This window comes from Hippocampus bargibanti, linkage group LG17 (genome assembly GCF_051943395.1).
Source record: "Hippocampus bargibanti isolate YZ-2025 linkage group LG17, ASM5194339v1, whole genome shotgun sequence".
NCBI lineage: Eukaryota > Metazoa > Chordata > Actinopteri > Syngnathiformes > Syngnathidae > Hippocampus > Hippocampus bargibanti.
Genome location: NC_142750.1, coordinates 12,149,752 through 12,166,378, shown reverse-complemented (window position 1 = coordinate 12,166,378; position 16,627 = coordinate 12,149,752). Strand labels below are relative to the sequence as shown.

General features: G+C 42.2%; 1 protein-coding gene across 4 annotated transcripts in view; it reads right to left on the bottom strand.

Moving 5' to 3' along the window:
• The window catches only part of LOC148885795 (heparan sulfate glucosamine 3-O-sulfotransferase 6-like), a 45,912-nt gene that overhangs the window by 18,198 nt on the left and 11,087 nt on the right, over positions 1–16,627 (bottom strand). For 2 of the 4 annotated variants that reach the window (XM_089018360.1, XM_089018362.1), the window contains 2 exons: positions 4,690–4,849; positions 243–774 (listed from right to left, as the gene is read on the bottom strand). In XM_089018360.1, coding sequence (XP_088874486.1) covers positions 243–676 — 434 coding nt within the window. In that variant the 5' untranslated portion in view covers positions 677–774; positions 4,690–4,849. The remainder of the gene's footprint in view (positions 1–242; positions 775–4,689; positions 4,850–16,627) is intronic. The other 2 variants (XM_089018361.1, XM_089018363.1) reach the window with 1 other exon arrangement.

Below are 16,627 nucleotides of genomic sequence, written 5' to 3'. Positions count from 1 at the left end.
CTGTCTAATCAAAACAATGACATGTACATTTTTAATACTTATGTCTTCGAAGTGATGGAATATTCTATTATCATTTAAAGTTTGCGTGTACATGTAACGCCGATAATTAACGTGTCAATCAAAATGTCGCCCGCAGCATTAATTGCACGCAGCTGTATCTAATGTTTTGACCGGTGAGAAGAACGCAACAGGCTATTTTGTCGAGGTGCAATCTAGGTGTCACGGTGGAATGCGTAACATACCTGTACCACTCGAGTCCCTTGTCGTAGAACCTGTCAAAGAAGTGAGGTTCGGCTCCCACGGCCCTGACGTCCGGGTGGATCCGGAGAAACTCGAGCAAGGCGCGGGTTCCTCCCTTCTTCACGCCGATGATGATGGCCTGCGGGAAGCGTTTGCTGCCGAAAGTGTTGGACACGGGCATGTTGTCGTTGTTTTTGTTGCTACTGCTGCTGTCTTCCAGGAGGCTGCGGGGCTGTACGGCCCACGCGTCTTCCGGGGAAGCGCTTTGGTTCCCCTGCGCAGGTCCGAGTCGCTCATCGTCCGCGTAAAAAGTCCTCGGAGCCGAGTGGCAGATTCCCGTGAGGCAGTAGAAGAAGTAGGTGAAGATCAAGAGCATGGTGAGGAAAGACAGCGCCTTGGCCGAGTTGAACCTGACTCTGCATGCACTACATCCCATGAGTGGACCTCCTGCGCGGTGCCGAAGGGCCACGGCTTTGACAGCATGCTTCTTTCGAGCCTCCGAACATCAGCCGGCGGTGCACTTTGGCCGCTAACCTGTTGCGTCAAGAGGAGGCGAGGAGCAGCTTACACAAGGACGCAAAACAAACAGTACATTTGTTCAACAGCAACCTCATGTTTGCCCCCCACTCGTTGGTCAATTTAAAGTCCTGGCGAGTTGTTCTCTCAAGCGCACTTGCAGTTCTGCTGTGTTTGCACACCCTGAACTCCAATCACATCCTTCATTCAAGGTCGTCTCTCTCTCTCTCTCTCTCTCTCTCTCTCTCTCTCTCTCTCTCTCTCTCTCTCTCTCTCTCTCTCTCTCTCTCTCTCTCTCTCTCTCTCTCTCTCTCTCTCTCTCTCTCTCTCTCTCTCTCTCAACCTCGCCCTTTTTGCAAGTCTCCACCTTCCCTGCAGTCTGTGATGAACACCCCCGAGGTGGCAGCAACAATACTCAGATATACAGTGGGACCTTGGCTTACAAACTTAATTGGTTCCTAGACAGAGTGTGTCAGGCGAAAAGTGTGTATCCCAAAAATTAATTTCCCATAGGAAACCATTAAAATGAGAATAATCCATTCCCAGGTCCCCATAAAACATAATTTTCTACTTTCTAATTTTCTAAGCCTTAAAACTACACAAAATATACCTTATTTTATGTAAACGTGCTATAGTATTTTGATTAAAGAAATAAACTGTACAGTACATTAAAGTCATTTTATTTACCTTTGTGATGGTCGTTAATGGCTTGATGGAACATAGGCTTCTTTCACCATCTTGATGAATGATCCCTTGTAGGTGCTTTCTCTGTGATAATTGTATCTAGTTCTTCATCAATTGCGATCTGTTTAGCTGGGTTGATAGCTTTTTGCATCAAGTGTACAGATGACTTGTGCGGGTTATTTGTGGAGCCTGATTGATGGGATATTTTAACCTTCCATTCTACACTCTTCTTTTGAACTATCAAAGTTGAAATGGGTCAAAATTTCACTGTTTTCTATCAATTTTCTCACTATTTCACTTTTGTTTTTTTTGTTTCAAGCTCTGTCATCTCCCTTTCGTGTGTGTGTTTTCTCACTCTCTGTCTGCCTGTCTCTTTAATGTTTACCCCCCCCCCATCCCCCACTGCTGCATTCTTGACCAATCACGTGGCTTTAACCGAAGACTGGGGGCGGGGAATAGAGGACAAAAACAGTGGCAATCACACTAAAATGGAAGTCAGCGAACACGAGCCACTATTTAAAGTGCTGCTGATAAACTCCAAATGGAGTTCAGGTGTTCTAGTAGGCTTTTACTGGCATTTTTGTGAAGAAAAACAGTGGCAAAGCAAATACTTTTGAGCGCTTTCCAGGTTCCAAAAGGTCATTGCCATGTAAATACACAACATGTACTTTTAGCTACTCTTAACTGGTAATCGTCCCCAAATGCGCCCCAACGTCTCTTTGCACCTGTTAGACTAACTTTTTTTTTTGTTTTCAGGATTTGACATCGCATGAGATGACAATGATGGCAAATATCCAAACACTGACATGAGTATGTGCCTGAACTTCAGGTGGGACAAGCGCACCACTTTCAAAGCAATCACAGTTGAGAGTGAGACAGTTTGCATAGTGGGGGGCCATGAGTACACGGACCCCCCACCTCCCGCTTTGACCCACGCCAGAGCTCAAGCAGGTTTCTAGTTTCCTCTGGCAAAGAGATGCTCAGACTTTGAACCTGACTAAATGGCCCTGTGAATGGACGAGGGGGCAGAGAGTGGAGATAGATATCTGAGGAATAGCGCACACACGCAAACACACACACGAACACACACACACACACCCACGCACATGAACGGACGTGTGCGCGCGTACAACCACACGCCGCCCTAAGGCTGAGTTCTCTTCACACGCTGATAAATGAATCTGGCAAGCTCTCATTGGGCTTTCTAATTGAAAGCCCAATGCAAATCAAGCTTGTCAAGTTCCATGATTCTTGCTATATTCTGAACCAAAATTTCAAATTGTCCCACACACAAAATAATAACAGTCATTATTTTTTACTTTGAATTTGAAAACTAGTCATTCATCAATTTGTTGTGCGCTCTATCTGTAAGATGTGAAATATTCTATTGGCTTCCCCTAAATCATAACGGGCCCAGAGAGGAAACCGTAACCACAATGTGGCCCGCGGCAAAAAATGAGTTTGACACCCTCGCCTTAGAACAGGGGTGGGCAAACTTTTTGACTCGCGGGCCACAATGGGTTCTAAAATTTGACAGAGGGGTATTTGGAGGGAGTTTTTGGGCCGGATATACTAAACCTAAAGCATTAAATGTAGTGTGTGCAAACCTCATAGCACAGTAAGAACACTACAACCCCATGTATTAACTGTCTTTCAAATGTGAAAAATAGCCCTTATCAGTTAATAAATTTGTCTCAAGGAATATGCAAGATATGGCATTTACATAGTATTTCACAGATACTGATTCACGCGCAAACAGTGCACGTGTATCGTTGCCAAACACACAGACATAGGCTACCGGCAGTTGAAATTTGCATACTCGGCACGGCAGCCAATCAGAAGTCTGCTTCATGCTTCGGACTTTCCCAATCGTTATAAGGTTGTGCATTTGCATATCATTTTCCAAAATAGATGCACAGAACCTCAGCCCAGAAGAAAAATTCAAAAGAAGCTAACAAAATTTGTGACGCTGCAAAACGTAAACTTACATTATACCGTGACTGTAAAGTGTATTTGAGAGTTATGAAAGGCGCTTAGTGGCTTGTAGCAGACAGCGCAATGCAAACATTGCATTGTGCACCATGACGACAAACGACAACTGGAGCGAAATCTTCAGCCATGGATATTTACCGTAATTTAAGCAAGGTAGCATTTGTGGAAGGTACAGCCTTAATAAAAAAGAAACTTTATACTTTGCGCTTGTTTTATTGTGTTTCAAGTTGTGAAAAATGGGAAAGGCAGTTTTATGGCCGGGCAGGCCACTTTTCAGAGTTGTCTGTCCTGTTGTCCGCTAAGTTTTTGTCATGACTTTCAGACACTGTTTTTACTATAATTTGGATAAGTTTGGCGGGCTGGATTAAAAAGCCTAATGGGCCGTATGTGGTCCGCGGGCCGTAGTTTGCCCATGTCTGCCCTAGAATAAGGTATTTTCTGGTGTATAAGGCGCACCGGAGTATAAGGCACATCCCCAATGAATGTTGTGTTTTCAAACTTGTTCCATATATAAGGTGCACTTGTGTATAAGGCACACCTTCAAATAAGGATAAAAGTTCTCCAAAAATTCTAAAGGTTTTCCATACATAACGCACACCACGTCATCAGGCGCTACAGTAAAGGCTGGGGTTACGCACTACTTCTTCTACGGGGGGAAATGGAGTTTGTGGCTGCTGACAGTAGTTGCGAGACCTGTTGTGGCTCTATATTACAGTAAAGTCTCGTTATATCGATATTCAAGGGAGTCCGAAAAAATATCGATATAACCGGGACTATCGATATATCCGACCCTGTTTGCATGTAATTTTCTCCGTGCGTGCACAGAAATAGTATCGATATAACCGGGACTATCGATATATCCGATATCGATATAACGAGACTTTACTGTACTTCACATATAAGGTGCATCTGAGTATAAGGTACAGGGTCATCTTTGGAAGAAAATGAAGGCTTTTGGGTGCGCCTTATACACCGGAAAATACGGTAATATGTTTTGAAGTACGCACAGCCATTATACTGTAAATCCGTTCCATTCAAGGCTGTGGAAGTGAACGCCCTCGCTGGCACAAGCATTCCGAATGAGGTCAAGATGGAGCGTTTAATTTCATCACATTTTTTATTTATTTTCTTTCCCTTCCTAATGCTAATTGCACTGTTTTGAGGTCCTAATGCCAAGTTCCAGCCCGGTAATATGAACAGTCAGACTAAAGAAACAAATATTCTGCAGCAGCAAAGGAGGAGGACACATGGGCTGACCAAATGGTGCGTTCCACGACAGGCTGTATCAACTCGCTGGCCCGCAGGTGTGTTGCACTGCCGCATTCCACATTCTCCACCACGGATGGAGTTCTCCTCTCGCTCCAGGCGCACTACATGCCATGTACACGTGTCAGCTATGATGGCAAATTATAAAATGCTGAAAAAGAGAGAGAGATGCGAGAACGTGTGTACAGTATGTGCGTTGGGTCTTAAGAACCTGTTGACCATTTGCGATAGCCGCAAGATAAGCGACAGGAATCTTCAAGCAGCCGTGGAAAGCATCACTTCTTTTGTTCTTTTGTGGCACAAAGTGCCATGGCGAGACTTTCCAATTTTGAGCAAGCATGTTGAAATTTAGTATTTTTTAAAAATTCATTCACTGACAGACGTGTAAAAATGTGTCCACTCCAATGTCAGGGTTCTTCTCATTTTCACTCAAATTGCAGGACCCACAGAATATTGAGTTTTCAGACTAGATAAACATTCAATGCAGTGGAAGAAACCTTAGACTCCCTTTTTATCAGAAAAAAATAGTTAATTCCTAAATTATATGGATCTGGAGTTATCTGATCTTGAAATGGGGGCCAATAATTTCGGGAATGACAGTAAATGAGTTCATGATGTACAGTGTGGCCTCAGTTTACAAACACCTTGCCTTGCGAAATTTTCAGTATACGAACGTTAAATTTATGAAAATTAAACCTTGGATTAAGCACTACCTTTCGGGATACACACGGAGCGCCGCCCCACCATGGCTGGAACACCAAAGCATACGACCGAACAGCGCCCCAGCCGGCCTACCTTTCCACACCCCCTTTCTCTTGAGTGCACACGTCGATCGTCTCCAAGGATTTTTTAACAGATGCTTTTGCTGTTATGGGACCAAAAAAAAGCCCACCACAGGCTCGTGTTCAGCCGAAGAAGACACATAACAAAATTACAGTTGAGGAGAAGAAGGAGATCATTGAAAAACACGAACGAGGTGCGCGTTTGTCTGATTTAGCGGCCCAGTACGGATATGCTAAGTCCACCATTGCTACCATCCTTCGCAACAGAGAAGCTTTTAAAGGTGCGTGTGTTGCACGGCAAATTCACTCTGTTATCGTCATGCAGCAACCTGGAAGTTTGCCGTTTATTGATGAGTTTAAAGCGAGCAACGGATCATTACTCGTCATGGTGAGACAGCCAGTTCTGACAGTAAAGCTGCCGAAGCCTACAAGGGATCATTCCTCGAAATGGTGAAAGAAGAATGCTGCTACCTCAGCAAGGATTTAATCAGAATCAGAATCATCTTTATTGCCAAGTATGTAGAACACACAAGGAATTTGTTTCCGGTCGAACACGCTGCACTAGTATCATCAGCAAAAAAATTGCAAAGAGGCACTATACAATTCCATTTGGGCTACTGTTCAAAGAGTTAATGGCTTGGAGGAAGAAGCTGTTTAAATGTCTGCTGGATTTGGTGCGCATGGATCGGTAGCGCCTGCCTGACGAGATCGACCTTTTTTAGAAAAAGATGCCTAACCGGACTTTCATGACACAGGAAGTCTGAACCCCATTCCATCAAGCCATCAACGACCATCCCAAAGGTAAATAAAATGACTTTATTATACAGTAAAGTTTATTCCTTTCATTACAATACAATAGCATATTTATTATACATAGAATAAGGTATATTGTTTGTAGTTTTGAATTGTAGGGTTATTCAGTTGAAATTTTTACTTTACGGAGACCTGGGAACTGATTATTCTCATTTTAATGGTTTCTTATGGGAAATTAGTTTTTGGGATACACACTTTTCGCCTTACACACTCTGGGAACCAATTAAGTTCGTAAACTAAGGCCCCATTGTAGTGGCAGTAAGTTAAAGATGAATTAAGCAACCCTGACTCACAATATGTCAAAAGACAAAATGTTTTCAGAAGGTTCATTATAAAAAGAGATTAGAGGATTTTTGCTGTAATTTTAACATTGGTCCAAACCTTTGGTCTGCGTAGAATTCTGCGTAGAAATCTTTCGGCTCAAGTGGAACCATGTTACAATTTAATTGCAAATGGACACAGACAACCAGCCGAGGGAGCGTTGACTTTGAAGCATTTTACAAATGATTTTACACAGAATCAAACGAGCCTTTGTTTCAACCAATCAAATGTGAAAAGTGTGTGAAAGATAAGATAAGATAAGGTAACGTAAGGTAAGGTAAGAAATGTGAATTTCTCCACTGTGAAACAAATAAAGGCAAATCTAATCCAATCCAATATTCTCACAAGGGAGAAATTCCCAATTCAAAGCAGCAAAGTTATGAAAGGAAGACAAAAAGAAAAGGAAGTAGAATAACGAAATATAGGAGCTGCTTTAAAGGCATCTTGAAGTCTAAATAAAGCAGTCAAGTATCATATAGGTTCAAGCTTTTTGATGTTTTCATTCATAATATACTCTTGAAATTTAACTTGCCAAATTTGAAACTTGACCTAAAACAAACAAAAAATTAATTGAAAATTCCTAAATTACAGTGAGACCTCAACTTACAAACACCTCATCTTACAAACTTTTCGTCTTACAAACGTCAAATTTATGAAAATTAAACCTTATAATAAGCACTATTTTCATAATACACACCCACCACGGCTGGCGGAGTGATCTTCGGCGGAAGCCCACGACCGAACAGCACCAGAGGTTAAGTTACCAACAGTCCTTATGGAAGGTGACTCTCCTTCCATAAGCCATCAACGACCATCAAAAAGGTCAATAAAACTTTGTTTTACAGCACAGTTTATTTCTTTCATTACAGTCCTCATGTAATGCGCCTCTGTTTCCAAACAGCAATTCCCTTTGACTTTCGACCTCCAACGCCATTCCATCAAGCCATAAATGACCATCACAAATGTAAATAAAGTGACTGTATGATACAATGCAGTGTATTTCTTTCATTATAATACAATAGCACATTTATTATACATAGAATAAGGTATGTTGTGTGTAGTTTTAAGGCTTATTTAGTTGAAAAGTAAATTTTATGGAAACCCGGGAACGGATTATTCCCATTTTAATGGTTTCCTATGGGAATTTTTTTTTGAGATACACACTTTTCGCCTTACACACTCTGTCTGGGAACCAATTAAGTTCGTAAGTTGAGGTCTCACTGTACACTGGTGGAATAAATGCAACGCATTAATTTCTAAAAACATCCAGAAAAGGGCATTTTTGATTCAAAATGAATGCTCCTATGGATCGATGGTCACGTCATGGCGTTTAGAAGTGCGACTCCTTTTGAAGCGATGCACACACATCACACACCTAACTCGTAAGATGCTCAATGGCATGGCCCTCAGGTTTCAAGGGAAGACAAAAGCTACAAAGGCAACAAGCTGGGAGCCTCCTGAAACTTTTCATGTTGCCTTCAAAACAGGGAGCAAAGTGATAAGAATGATGGATGTACGTGCAGGACGAAAGAACCCTCATGTGCCCCCCGTCCCTCCACCGTCTGCGTAGCATTCCTCATACAGGTGCATTCATTGACAACACTCACACTTCCTCCTTTGGGGGTGGGGGGGGGATCATCACTGCATCAAAATACATTGATGGCTGAAGAAAAAATGAAGAGCATTGAAAGTATTAAAAAGCGGTAAAAAAAAAAAAAAACACATAAGTGAAGAAAGCTCTCATTGGGGAATGGAAGCAATCTAAAGAGGAGCTTGCCGCCCGCGATCTGCTCCAACTTTACGGGATGGGCCCAAACGAGGAGAAGATAGATTATTATTATTATAAACAGCTATGCGACTCATAAACAAAAATATGGGCCGCCCCTTCATCGACCGCTATAGAAACCAGCTGCACTGGAGTAATTTTCATGCGTGTTTGATGTTGGGCAATAAAAACAAAAAAAAAAAGAAATAAAATGCCTTTGCAGAGAGCAAGTCTGGGCAGGAGCACCACTTTTTTTAAACCAGGGGTGTCAAACTCATTTCGCATTGCGGGCCACATACGGCCTAGGGAGATGTCAAGTGGGCCGGACCATTAAAATTATACCATACTCTGCTAAAAATAGCAAAAATATCATGTCTTTCCTTTGTTTTGGTGTAAAGAAGCACAAGAACATTTGGAAAATATTGACATTTAATGAACTATCCTTTTACAAAACATTTCATGAAACACCTCATATTTCCTTAGACCACAGGTGTCAAAGTCAAGGCCCGCGGGCCAAATCCGGCCCGCCACATCAAAGCAAATCAAACTTGTTAAATTCCATGATGATTGCTAAAATCTGAGCCAAAATTTCATATTTTTGGATGTCAACCACAATAAAAGTCATTATTCTTGACTTCAGATTTGAAAACGAGTTATTCATTAATTTGCTGTGTGCTCTATATGTAATATTTGAAGGGATTTAAACATTCTAAACATTCATAACGGCCCTCGAGAGGAAACCATAACTACAATGTGGCCCGCGGCAAAAAATGACTTTGACACCCCTGCCTTAGACGAATGTGCAATTTACTTTTATCATTCACAAATATGCATTGCAACTGATCCCACTGATTGTACAAAGGCACAAAACTTTAATTGGTACTGAAAAATATAGTCATGCACTTTAAGACTAATGAGACTTTTAAAGAAAGGGAATTTTTAAACCATTTACACATACGCATATAAAATCTAAATGTAATCCCTGCGTACACCTAACAAACTAAGGAGAGAGATTTTAAACGTGTAATGAAGAAAGTGTTCACCTGTCCTGTAAATCTATAAACTTCATCCATGAAACATACTTTCACATACAATACATACTGAAAATTTATGGAGTTGTATGAACAGTAGAATTCCATCACAGAACTTTTGTTTTGAAGCTGCTGACTAACATTAAAGTGTGGTATGGAAGGCTGTGGGTAATGTTGCTGTCAAACTGACGATGGTTCAGACCTCAGTTGTCCTTGCAACCCGTCATATTTTTTTGCTGTGATGAGTCTCGTAGCGACGTCGAATATTATAATATTACCGCAAACACACCAAGCACAAAGGTTTTCCGCGCATCTCTGTAAATAAATAGGACGTGGTTCATTTTTCTTTGAAAATTCTACACTCCTTATCTACTTTTCTCCGTTTGGATAACGACGTTTTGGCTAATGAGGGTGTAGCGGAGAGGTAGAGACCAAGATATTAACAACGTCGTAACAAGCAGCAGATGGCGCATTGACACCGTCTGCTGTTTTCAGTCTGTCTCAGTGATGAGGCGTGTCTTCTACTCTGATGGAAAGAGTGCGGCCCTTAGCGGATAATCCATGAATTGCAGCAAATTAAAAATATTAATTCCATGTCTTTTATGCATTTTTGCACTTTCAAATTATCCTGCGGGCCTGATCGAACCTCCTTGGGGGCCGGTTCCGGCCCGCGGGCCATATGTTTGACATCAGTTTTAAACACTAAAAATTGTTATTTACCCTCCCACTTCCCAGGATGAATCTTGCACAGGGAGTTAAACGGAGTGACAATCATGTCATCACACTGGCTGAAGATCGTTAGGGAAATGTTTGATTTTAGAATCTGCGGTGTTTTTTTTTTGTTTTGTTTTTTTTGTGGCCGAAGAGGGATACCCAGTTTGGCTCATGCACATTTGGGTGTGGAGGGAAGGGTGCAAGTGTGGAAGTTTAGCCTTCCGTGTGTGTGTGTGTGTGTGTGTGTGTGTGTGTGTGTGTGTGTGTGTGTGTGTGTGTGTGTGTGTGTGTGTGTGTGTGTGTGTGTGTGTGTGTGTGTGTGTGTGTGTGTGTACACGCGTGCGTGCGTGCGCACATATGACACAAATGAGTGAAAGGAAGCAAAACAAAAAATAAAGACACGATGAGTTTGGCATACAGTTTTGTGCCCTCCAGCCATGTTTGGGGGGTCACAGAGGCATGTAACTGCAAATCTGACACGTCGTCTGCAATCGTGCATGCAGGTCATCATACATTCTTTATGTAAAGATGTGAGCCGGAGACCTATTGTTTACATCTCGAGCGTTCCGTGGCAGTCAATCCCACGCACGCTCTTACTCAGATGAGATAATTAAAGGCTGCTTCACTTTTTTCAGACTTTGATTGCCCTGACGTCAGATTTAAAACCGCATCCCATTTGACGTTCATTGTGTCACTGTCACCAGTCCTTTCACCCTCTGATGCACTTGGAGTACCATTCGTTCTATACCTGCAATTCAACGAGAGGGACAACTGGATCGATCACTTAGCAACCATTCCAAGAGCTCAAATGTGACTCTAGTGCAGCCACTCGTTACTGAACTACAGTAGCGCACAGACTAAAAGGGCTGCGGCGTAATTGTCACGGTTACAATTACAAAGGGAAGTTAAACTGCACTGTGCCAGCTGTTTTGTATTTGCATGAAAAAAAATAGAAATTCTATGAGGGACAAGAAAGTCAAGCGGCAAATGTGATTTGAGAGAAGAGTGGTCGTATACACTCACAATGATGAGTCATAGGGTTACTGAAACCTAAGCTACACCGCGGGCCTCACATTCATCAAACAATCATTTTGTCATATGACAACAACTAAAAAATTCTCACGGGAATTAAAGATGCTGCAAAGCAAATTCAGAAATTTGATTCTCAATAGAGCATACACGTTGGACGTCATCGTGGCGGGCAGGACTTTTTGTGTTAGGCTTAGTTGTTTTCAGTCCCACTCAGCTGCAGTGCCGATTGGTGGTGCTCCACAGGGATCAATTTGGGGGCTCCTGCTGTTTTCATTGTACTTTCTTTATGTTAATCTGAAGACAACAAGGTATTGCGTTTCTACAGTGGTGGGCCGTCAGGTCCTGCAAAGCCTTCTTTGATGGCCTAAAAATATCTGAATCACAAACTAATGTGAATTATATTTTGTCTATGAATCCTGATTAAATACAGTAAAGTCTCGTACTATCGATATCGGTTATATCGATAGTACTGCTTATTACGATACTATTTCAATGAACTCAAGGAGAAAATTACATGCCCGCAGGATCGGATATATCGATAGTCCGGTTATATCGATATTTTTTCAGACTCCCGAGAATATCGATATAACGAGACTTTACTGTAATTCCAAATTGTCTTTCAGCTTCCTTTCATTGCTTTTCCCCTGTTGTGCTGCTTCCAGATGTGCGTTTTCGTATTTAAGCATTTAACCAATCACATTTCAGCCATCATTTGTTCCTAACGTCAGAAATCTACCTGGATGCCTTCACAATCAGTTCTGCAGTCCCTGGAGCATAAAAATCAATGTTGATGAAACTGTTGCTTTAACCAATCAGAGTTTGAGTTGGCAACCCAGGACCTGCTCAAGGGCGCTGGCAATGACAGTTTTCGCAAACTATGATTGTGATTGGCCAGTCACATGATTGGCTCATCAAAAGCCAATTATAGTGATATACACGGCCCACCACTGCGTTTCAATGATTCGCGGATGACACTCAGATTTATATCCCACGAGGAAAATGAAAGGACATTTTCTCCTATAGGTCAATTTTGTCTTGTCTTGAGGATATCAAAATCTGAATGTCAGATTTTTTTGGGGGGAACCTCAAGAACACGGATGTTATGGTGTTTGGCCCTTGTACGTTGTACATTTACTTCGGTTGACTTGCCGCCCCCCTGCCTCCATTTGAGTTTTAAATCCGACTGTGATTTTAGATGAGACCAAAAAATTGGTGCTTCTGTTAGATCCAGGCTACGACCGCAGGCTAAAATGTCCTTTCACAGCAGTATTTAGGAACCGAAATCCATGCCTTTGTTACAGCCCAGCTGGATTATTAAAACAAACTTTATTTTGGAGACAGGCAGTTCTCCCTCAAGCATCTCCTGTTGGTCCAAAATGCTGCTCCTCGCCTCCGAAATTGAGCTACTTGAAAAGAAGCACTAACTCTGGCCTCCCTTCACTTCCTCCCAGTACACCTTTAAGTTAATTTTAAGACTATTTTATTTCCGTTTGAATCTAGAAATGTTCCCCCACACCTCTTTCCCTCCCCGAGCTCCTCTACCTGTACATACCTGCCCAGTGCCTCAGGTCAGCAGACCAAACGCGGTGAGGTAGCAAGCACTAAGCAGAGCTTCAGAGGGGATTAAAGTTTTTCTCCAATGCTAGTTCCTTCCTGTGGAATGCCTTTCCGTTCAATGCTTAGCAAGCTCCCTCCTTGTACATCTTTGAAACTTGACTTGAACTTTTTTTTTTGCGGGGGGGCGCTTTGGACTCTTTTTTTTTTTATTTACTGTTTTTAATGTCACTAAATTATTGTCTCAGCTGTTTCTGTATCTGATTTGGAGTTTGTGTATAGCCCTTCCGATGTAGGTGTGCTTTTTTTTAAATTATGGACAAGTTGTGTCCATAATTTGTAAAATCGCTTCAAATGATTTCTACTGAGCCTATTTTACAAAGATTCCACGGCATATAGCTATATTTTACGTTTAAGACTTGCGCTGAATATTCAGGAAAGCGACACACAATGCATTTTGGGTACTTTGTTTGGTCTGAAAACTTGGTGTTGATCCGTGTTAATGGCGAAATTAGAGGGAAAACACATATATAACGCAATGGTGAATCGTGTGTTGCACCAAGACTACTATTTGATACTAGTTGACACAAATTCCCAGCAGAGAAATCAGCCCATTTCCAACGGAGCTTGGACGCCATCTTGTGCATTCTCCGGGATGCTACATTGGAGTCCAGAGACCTCAAAATGATCCGGAAGGACTTCTTTAATCGATTGAAAACATTTATGATTTCCTCTTCAGAACTATTTGAATCATATTCATAACTGGATGTGTAACAAGAAAGCATATTCTCCGAATCTGAAGCCATTGTTTTGATTCTCGAGCAAGGCAAGACGTCTTGGCGTGACGTCACGAACAAGGGGGCGGGACCTTCTGAGACTCGCCATCTCGAGGTCATTTTGAAGTAGTTTTGGGACACTTTAACTCATTTTTATTGGCGTTTTGCATTTGATTAAACATATCAGCCTGCGTGTTTTGGGTCTTTTAGATGCTATAAAACGTTTTTCTGATGTCAGTTGGGAAACAAAAAAAATGGTGTCGGTTATCCTTTAAAGGACAACCGACGTCACTTATTATATTACTGAATTATAATTTATAATATTGGTCAAAAAGGTGGGATTTATATTAGATTAGATTAGATTAGATTAGTTAGATTAGATTAGATTAGATTAGATTAGATTAGATTAGTTCAAATGAGCCTTTATTAATCCCACACTGGATTTGATGTAAAGAGATGAAGAATAACCACATGGGTTAGAGATTTACATCAAACGTTGCCTGTGCATGGACTTCATCTAAATTTGAAGAATGCTCTGTCCATCCATCCATTTTACGTGCCGCTTATTCCTCATTAGGGGTGCTGGAGCCTATCCCAGCTGTCTTTGGGCACCAGGCGGGGAACTCTTTAAATTTGTTGCCAGCCAATCGCAGGGCACACAAAGACAAAGAACAGTCCCTCTCACACTCACACCTCGGAACAATTTGGAGTGTTCAATCTGCCCGCCATGGATGTTTTTGCAAAGTGGGAGGAAACCGGAGGACTCGGAGAATAACCACGCGGGCTCGGGGAGAACATGCAAACTCCACACAGGGAGGCCGGAGCGGGACGCGAGCCGGCGACCTCTGCACTGGGAAGCCGGAGTGCTAACCACGCGACTACCGGGCCGCCCAAAAGAATGCTCTAGAATGGACCAATATAGAGCATTCCCACGCCTTCTCATTCTCATCCCAAGATGGTCACTTCCTTTGCAATATCACAAATATGCCAGCCTTGAAGAGGTTTACAAGCCGAGTCCGCAAACCATTGCTTGACGTCATATTTCCATAAGTGCTTCTTTTACACTGTCTATTGTGTGATGCCTCTAATTACTGGGCAATAAGACCACATTACTTTGTCTCACCACTTGCTGGAGTTTCCCAAGTGTTTGTCATTCCAGCCTGTCGAATCCAGAATGCTGTTGGAAGCAGCTATTACTATTCAGAAAAAAAACTGGGAGGGGCTAGAACCTGTTGGTCACCCTTCCCGTGAGGAGTTGAGTTGGGAGTAATAGTATCAACTGTCTTGTAATACCTGGCAGCAGAGCGAGGCAGAGCTTGAGTTTGTGTGAATGTCAAAAACCACTTCATGCCGCAGAAACACGAGATGGCCTTCTACCCCGTGGGAATAGTCTGCATTGCAAAAGGAATGCAAAATTTATCCTCCACTCAAACAAGCAAACTATCAACTTGGGTGTTGACAGCGGTTTTGGCCAAAAGCAACGCGAGCGTAGCAGATATGAGACCCACCAGAAAGAGTAGGAAAACCAGGCCGACTGGAAAATAAAAGTAGCTTCAGAATGACATATGTTTCACGTCTGTGGATGTGTTCAATCATCGACATCAAAAGAGCTCATGTGTTTATGTTTTTTTTTTTTTATCCGGGGCATCGAACGGATTCTAACCGGCAATTTGTGAAGCCCGCCAATCCGCATATTGTTGGAATTGGGCGACCTTATTTTTCTCAACTGATGTTGTGACAATGTGAATTATGAAGCAGATTTGAAATCAAATGAAAATTTTAACCTCATTGACGACATCGAGGAAAAGGTTTCTTCAGGCGTCATATGTGCTTCTTTGAAGGTGTCGGACGTTTTGCTTCTCATCCGAACAGCTTCGTCAGTGAACTAAAGTTGTGCTGGTAATCCCGGCCCTACATGCCTAATGGACAGAGGTGGTAGTGCTCTGATAGGTCCCTGCTCTAAGGTTAGAGGAGCAGTAGAGCACTCCCCAAAGCCAATTTGATTACCTCTATATTGATTACATATCAGATTACCTCTGATTATCTATATTGTTCTATCTGATTACCTCTAAATTGATTATACTGTATATCTGATTACCCCTATTGTACTATCCCTGGCTCTAGTTTCACCTCATTCACGCTGGTTTTATCTCATTAGCATGAGAAACCCACGTAGTATGGGCCTAAGAAGTCTGTTGTAAGCACGGTCTAAATTAAACCTTAAACCACCATGGCGATTTAGTGGAGGGTTTTGCTGTTTTGCCCGCAGCTTGCAAGAACAAGTCATTAACACAAGCCGAGAGTGGACAAGATGGTGCCGATATCTCTTGCGAACGTAACAGGCCAAGGATTCCATCTATTATTCAGCCTCATGTCTGAAGACTGGCGAACCCAATGGGCCTTATCAGTCCTCTGGTATGAAGAACTGCTGCCTCTGTGTTTTACAAAAGAAATACACTTTAAACCAATTTGCATAGGATGGCGCGGCTTGATAGTTCGTGATGGGAAGACCACAACGATGCGCTCAGCATTTTACATGGAAGCATCCGTCCGATAAGTACATGGCGATACCGTAAAGCGCTAACGCCGTAACACAGACGGAATTTATGACCGTTGGTGATTTTCAAACATCACCATGTGACTTTACTGCCATTGTTGTGTTTAATGAACCCCGCAGCGTAGCTCAGTGAGCAACAGGCGAATGTATATTGAGCATTACATCGTAGCGTCGCTGCAATGCGGAAGAGCTTACAAGTATGCAATGATCATTTTCATGCCGTTTCCAGTAACATATTTGATATAAATCACTGGAGTTGGGCTTAAACCTACAAGGTCCAAATGCGCTATTTTTCACAAATCTATACTTATTGGTCAGTGTCAATGTGTTTGTAAATTAACTTGTATAAATTAATTCACTGTCATTCCCAAATTGATTCGGGGATTCAAAAGCGTGACGTGGAGCGGCATTCCCAATTTTTTTTAGGTTTTGCTTTTTCTTGCGAGGGGGGTGTGTGCTGATAAAGCGCTGGTCAAACCTCTGGCAATGTTTCTCCCACCCACGAGGGGGCAGAATTTGCCTTTTGTAAAGCCGCCCCCACTTCACGCTCAGATAACCCCAGATGCATATAATTGAGGAATTAA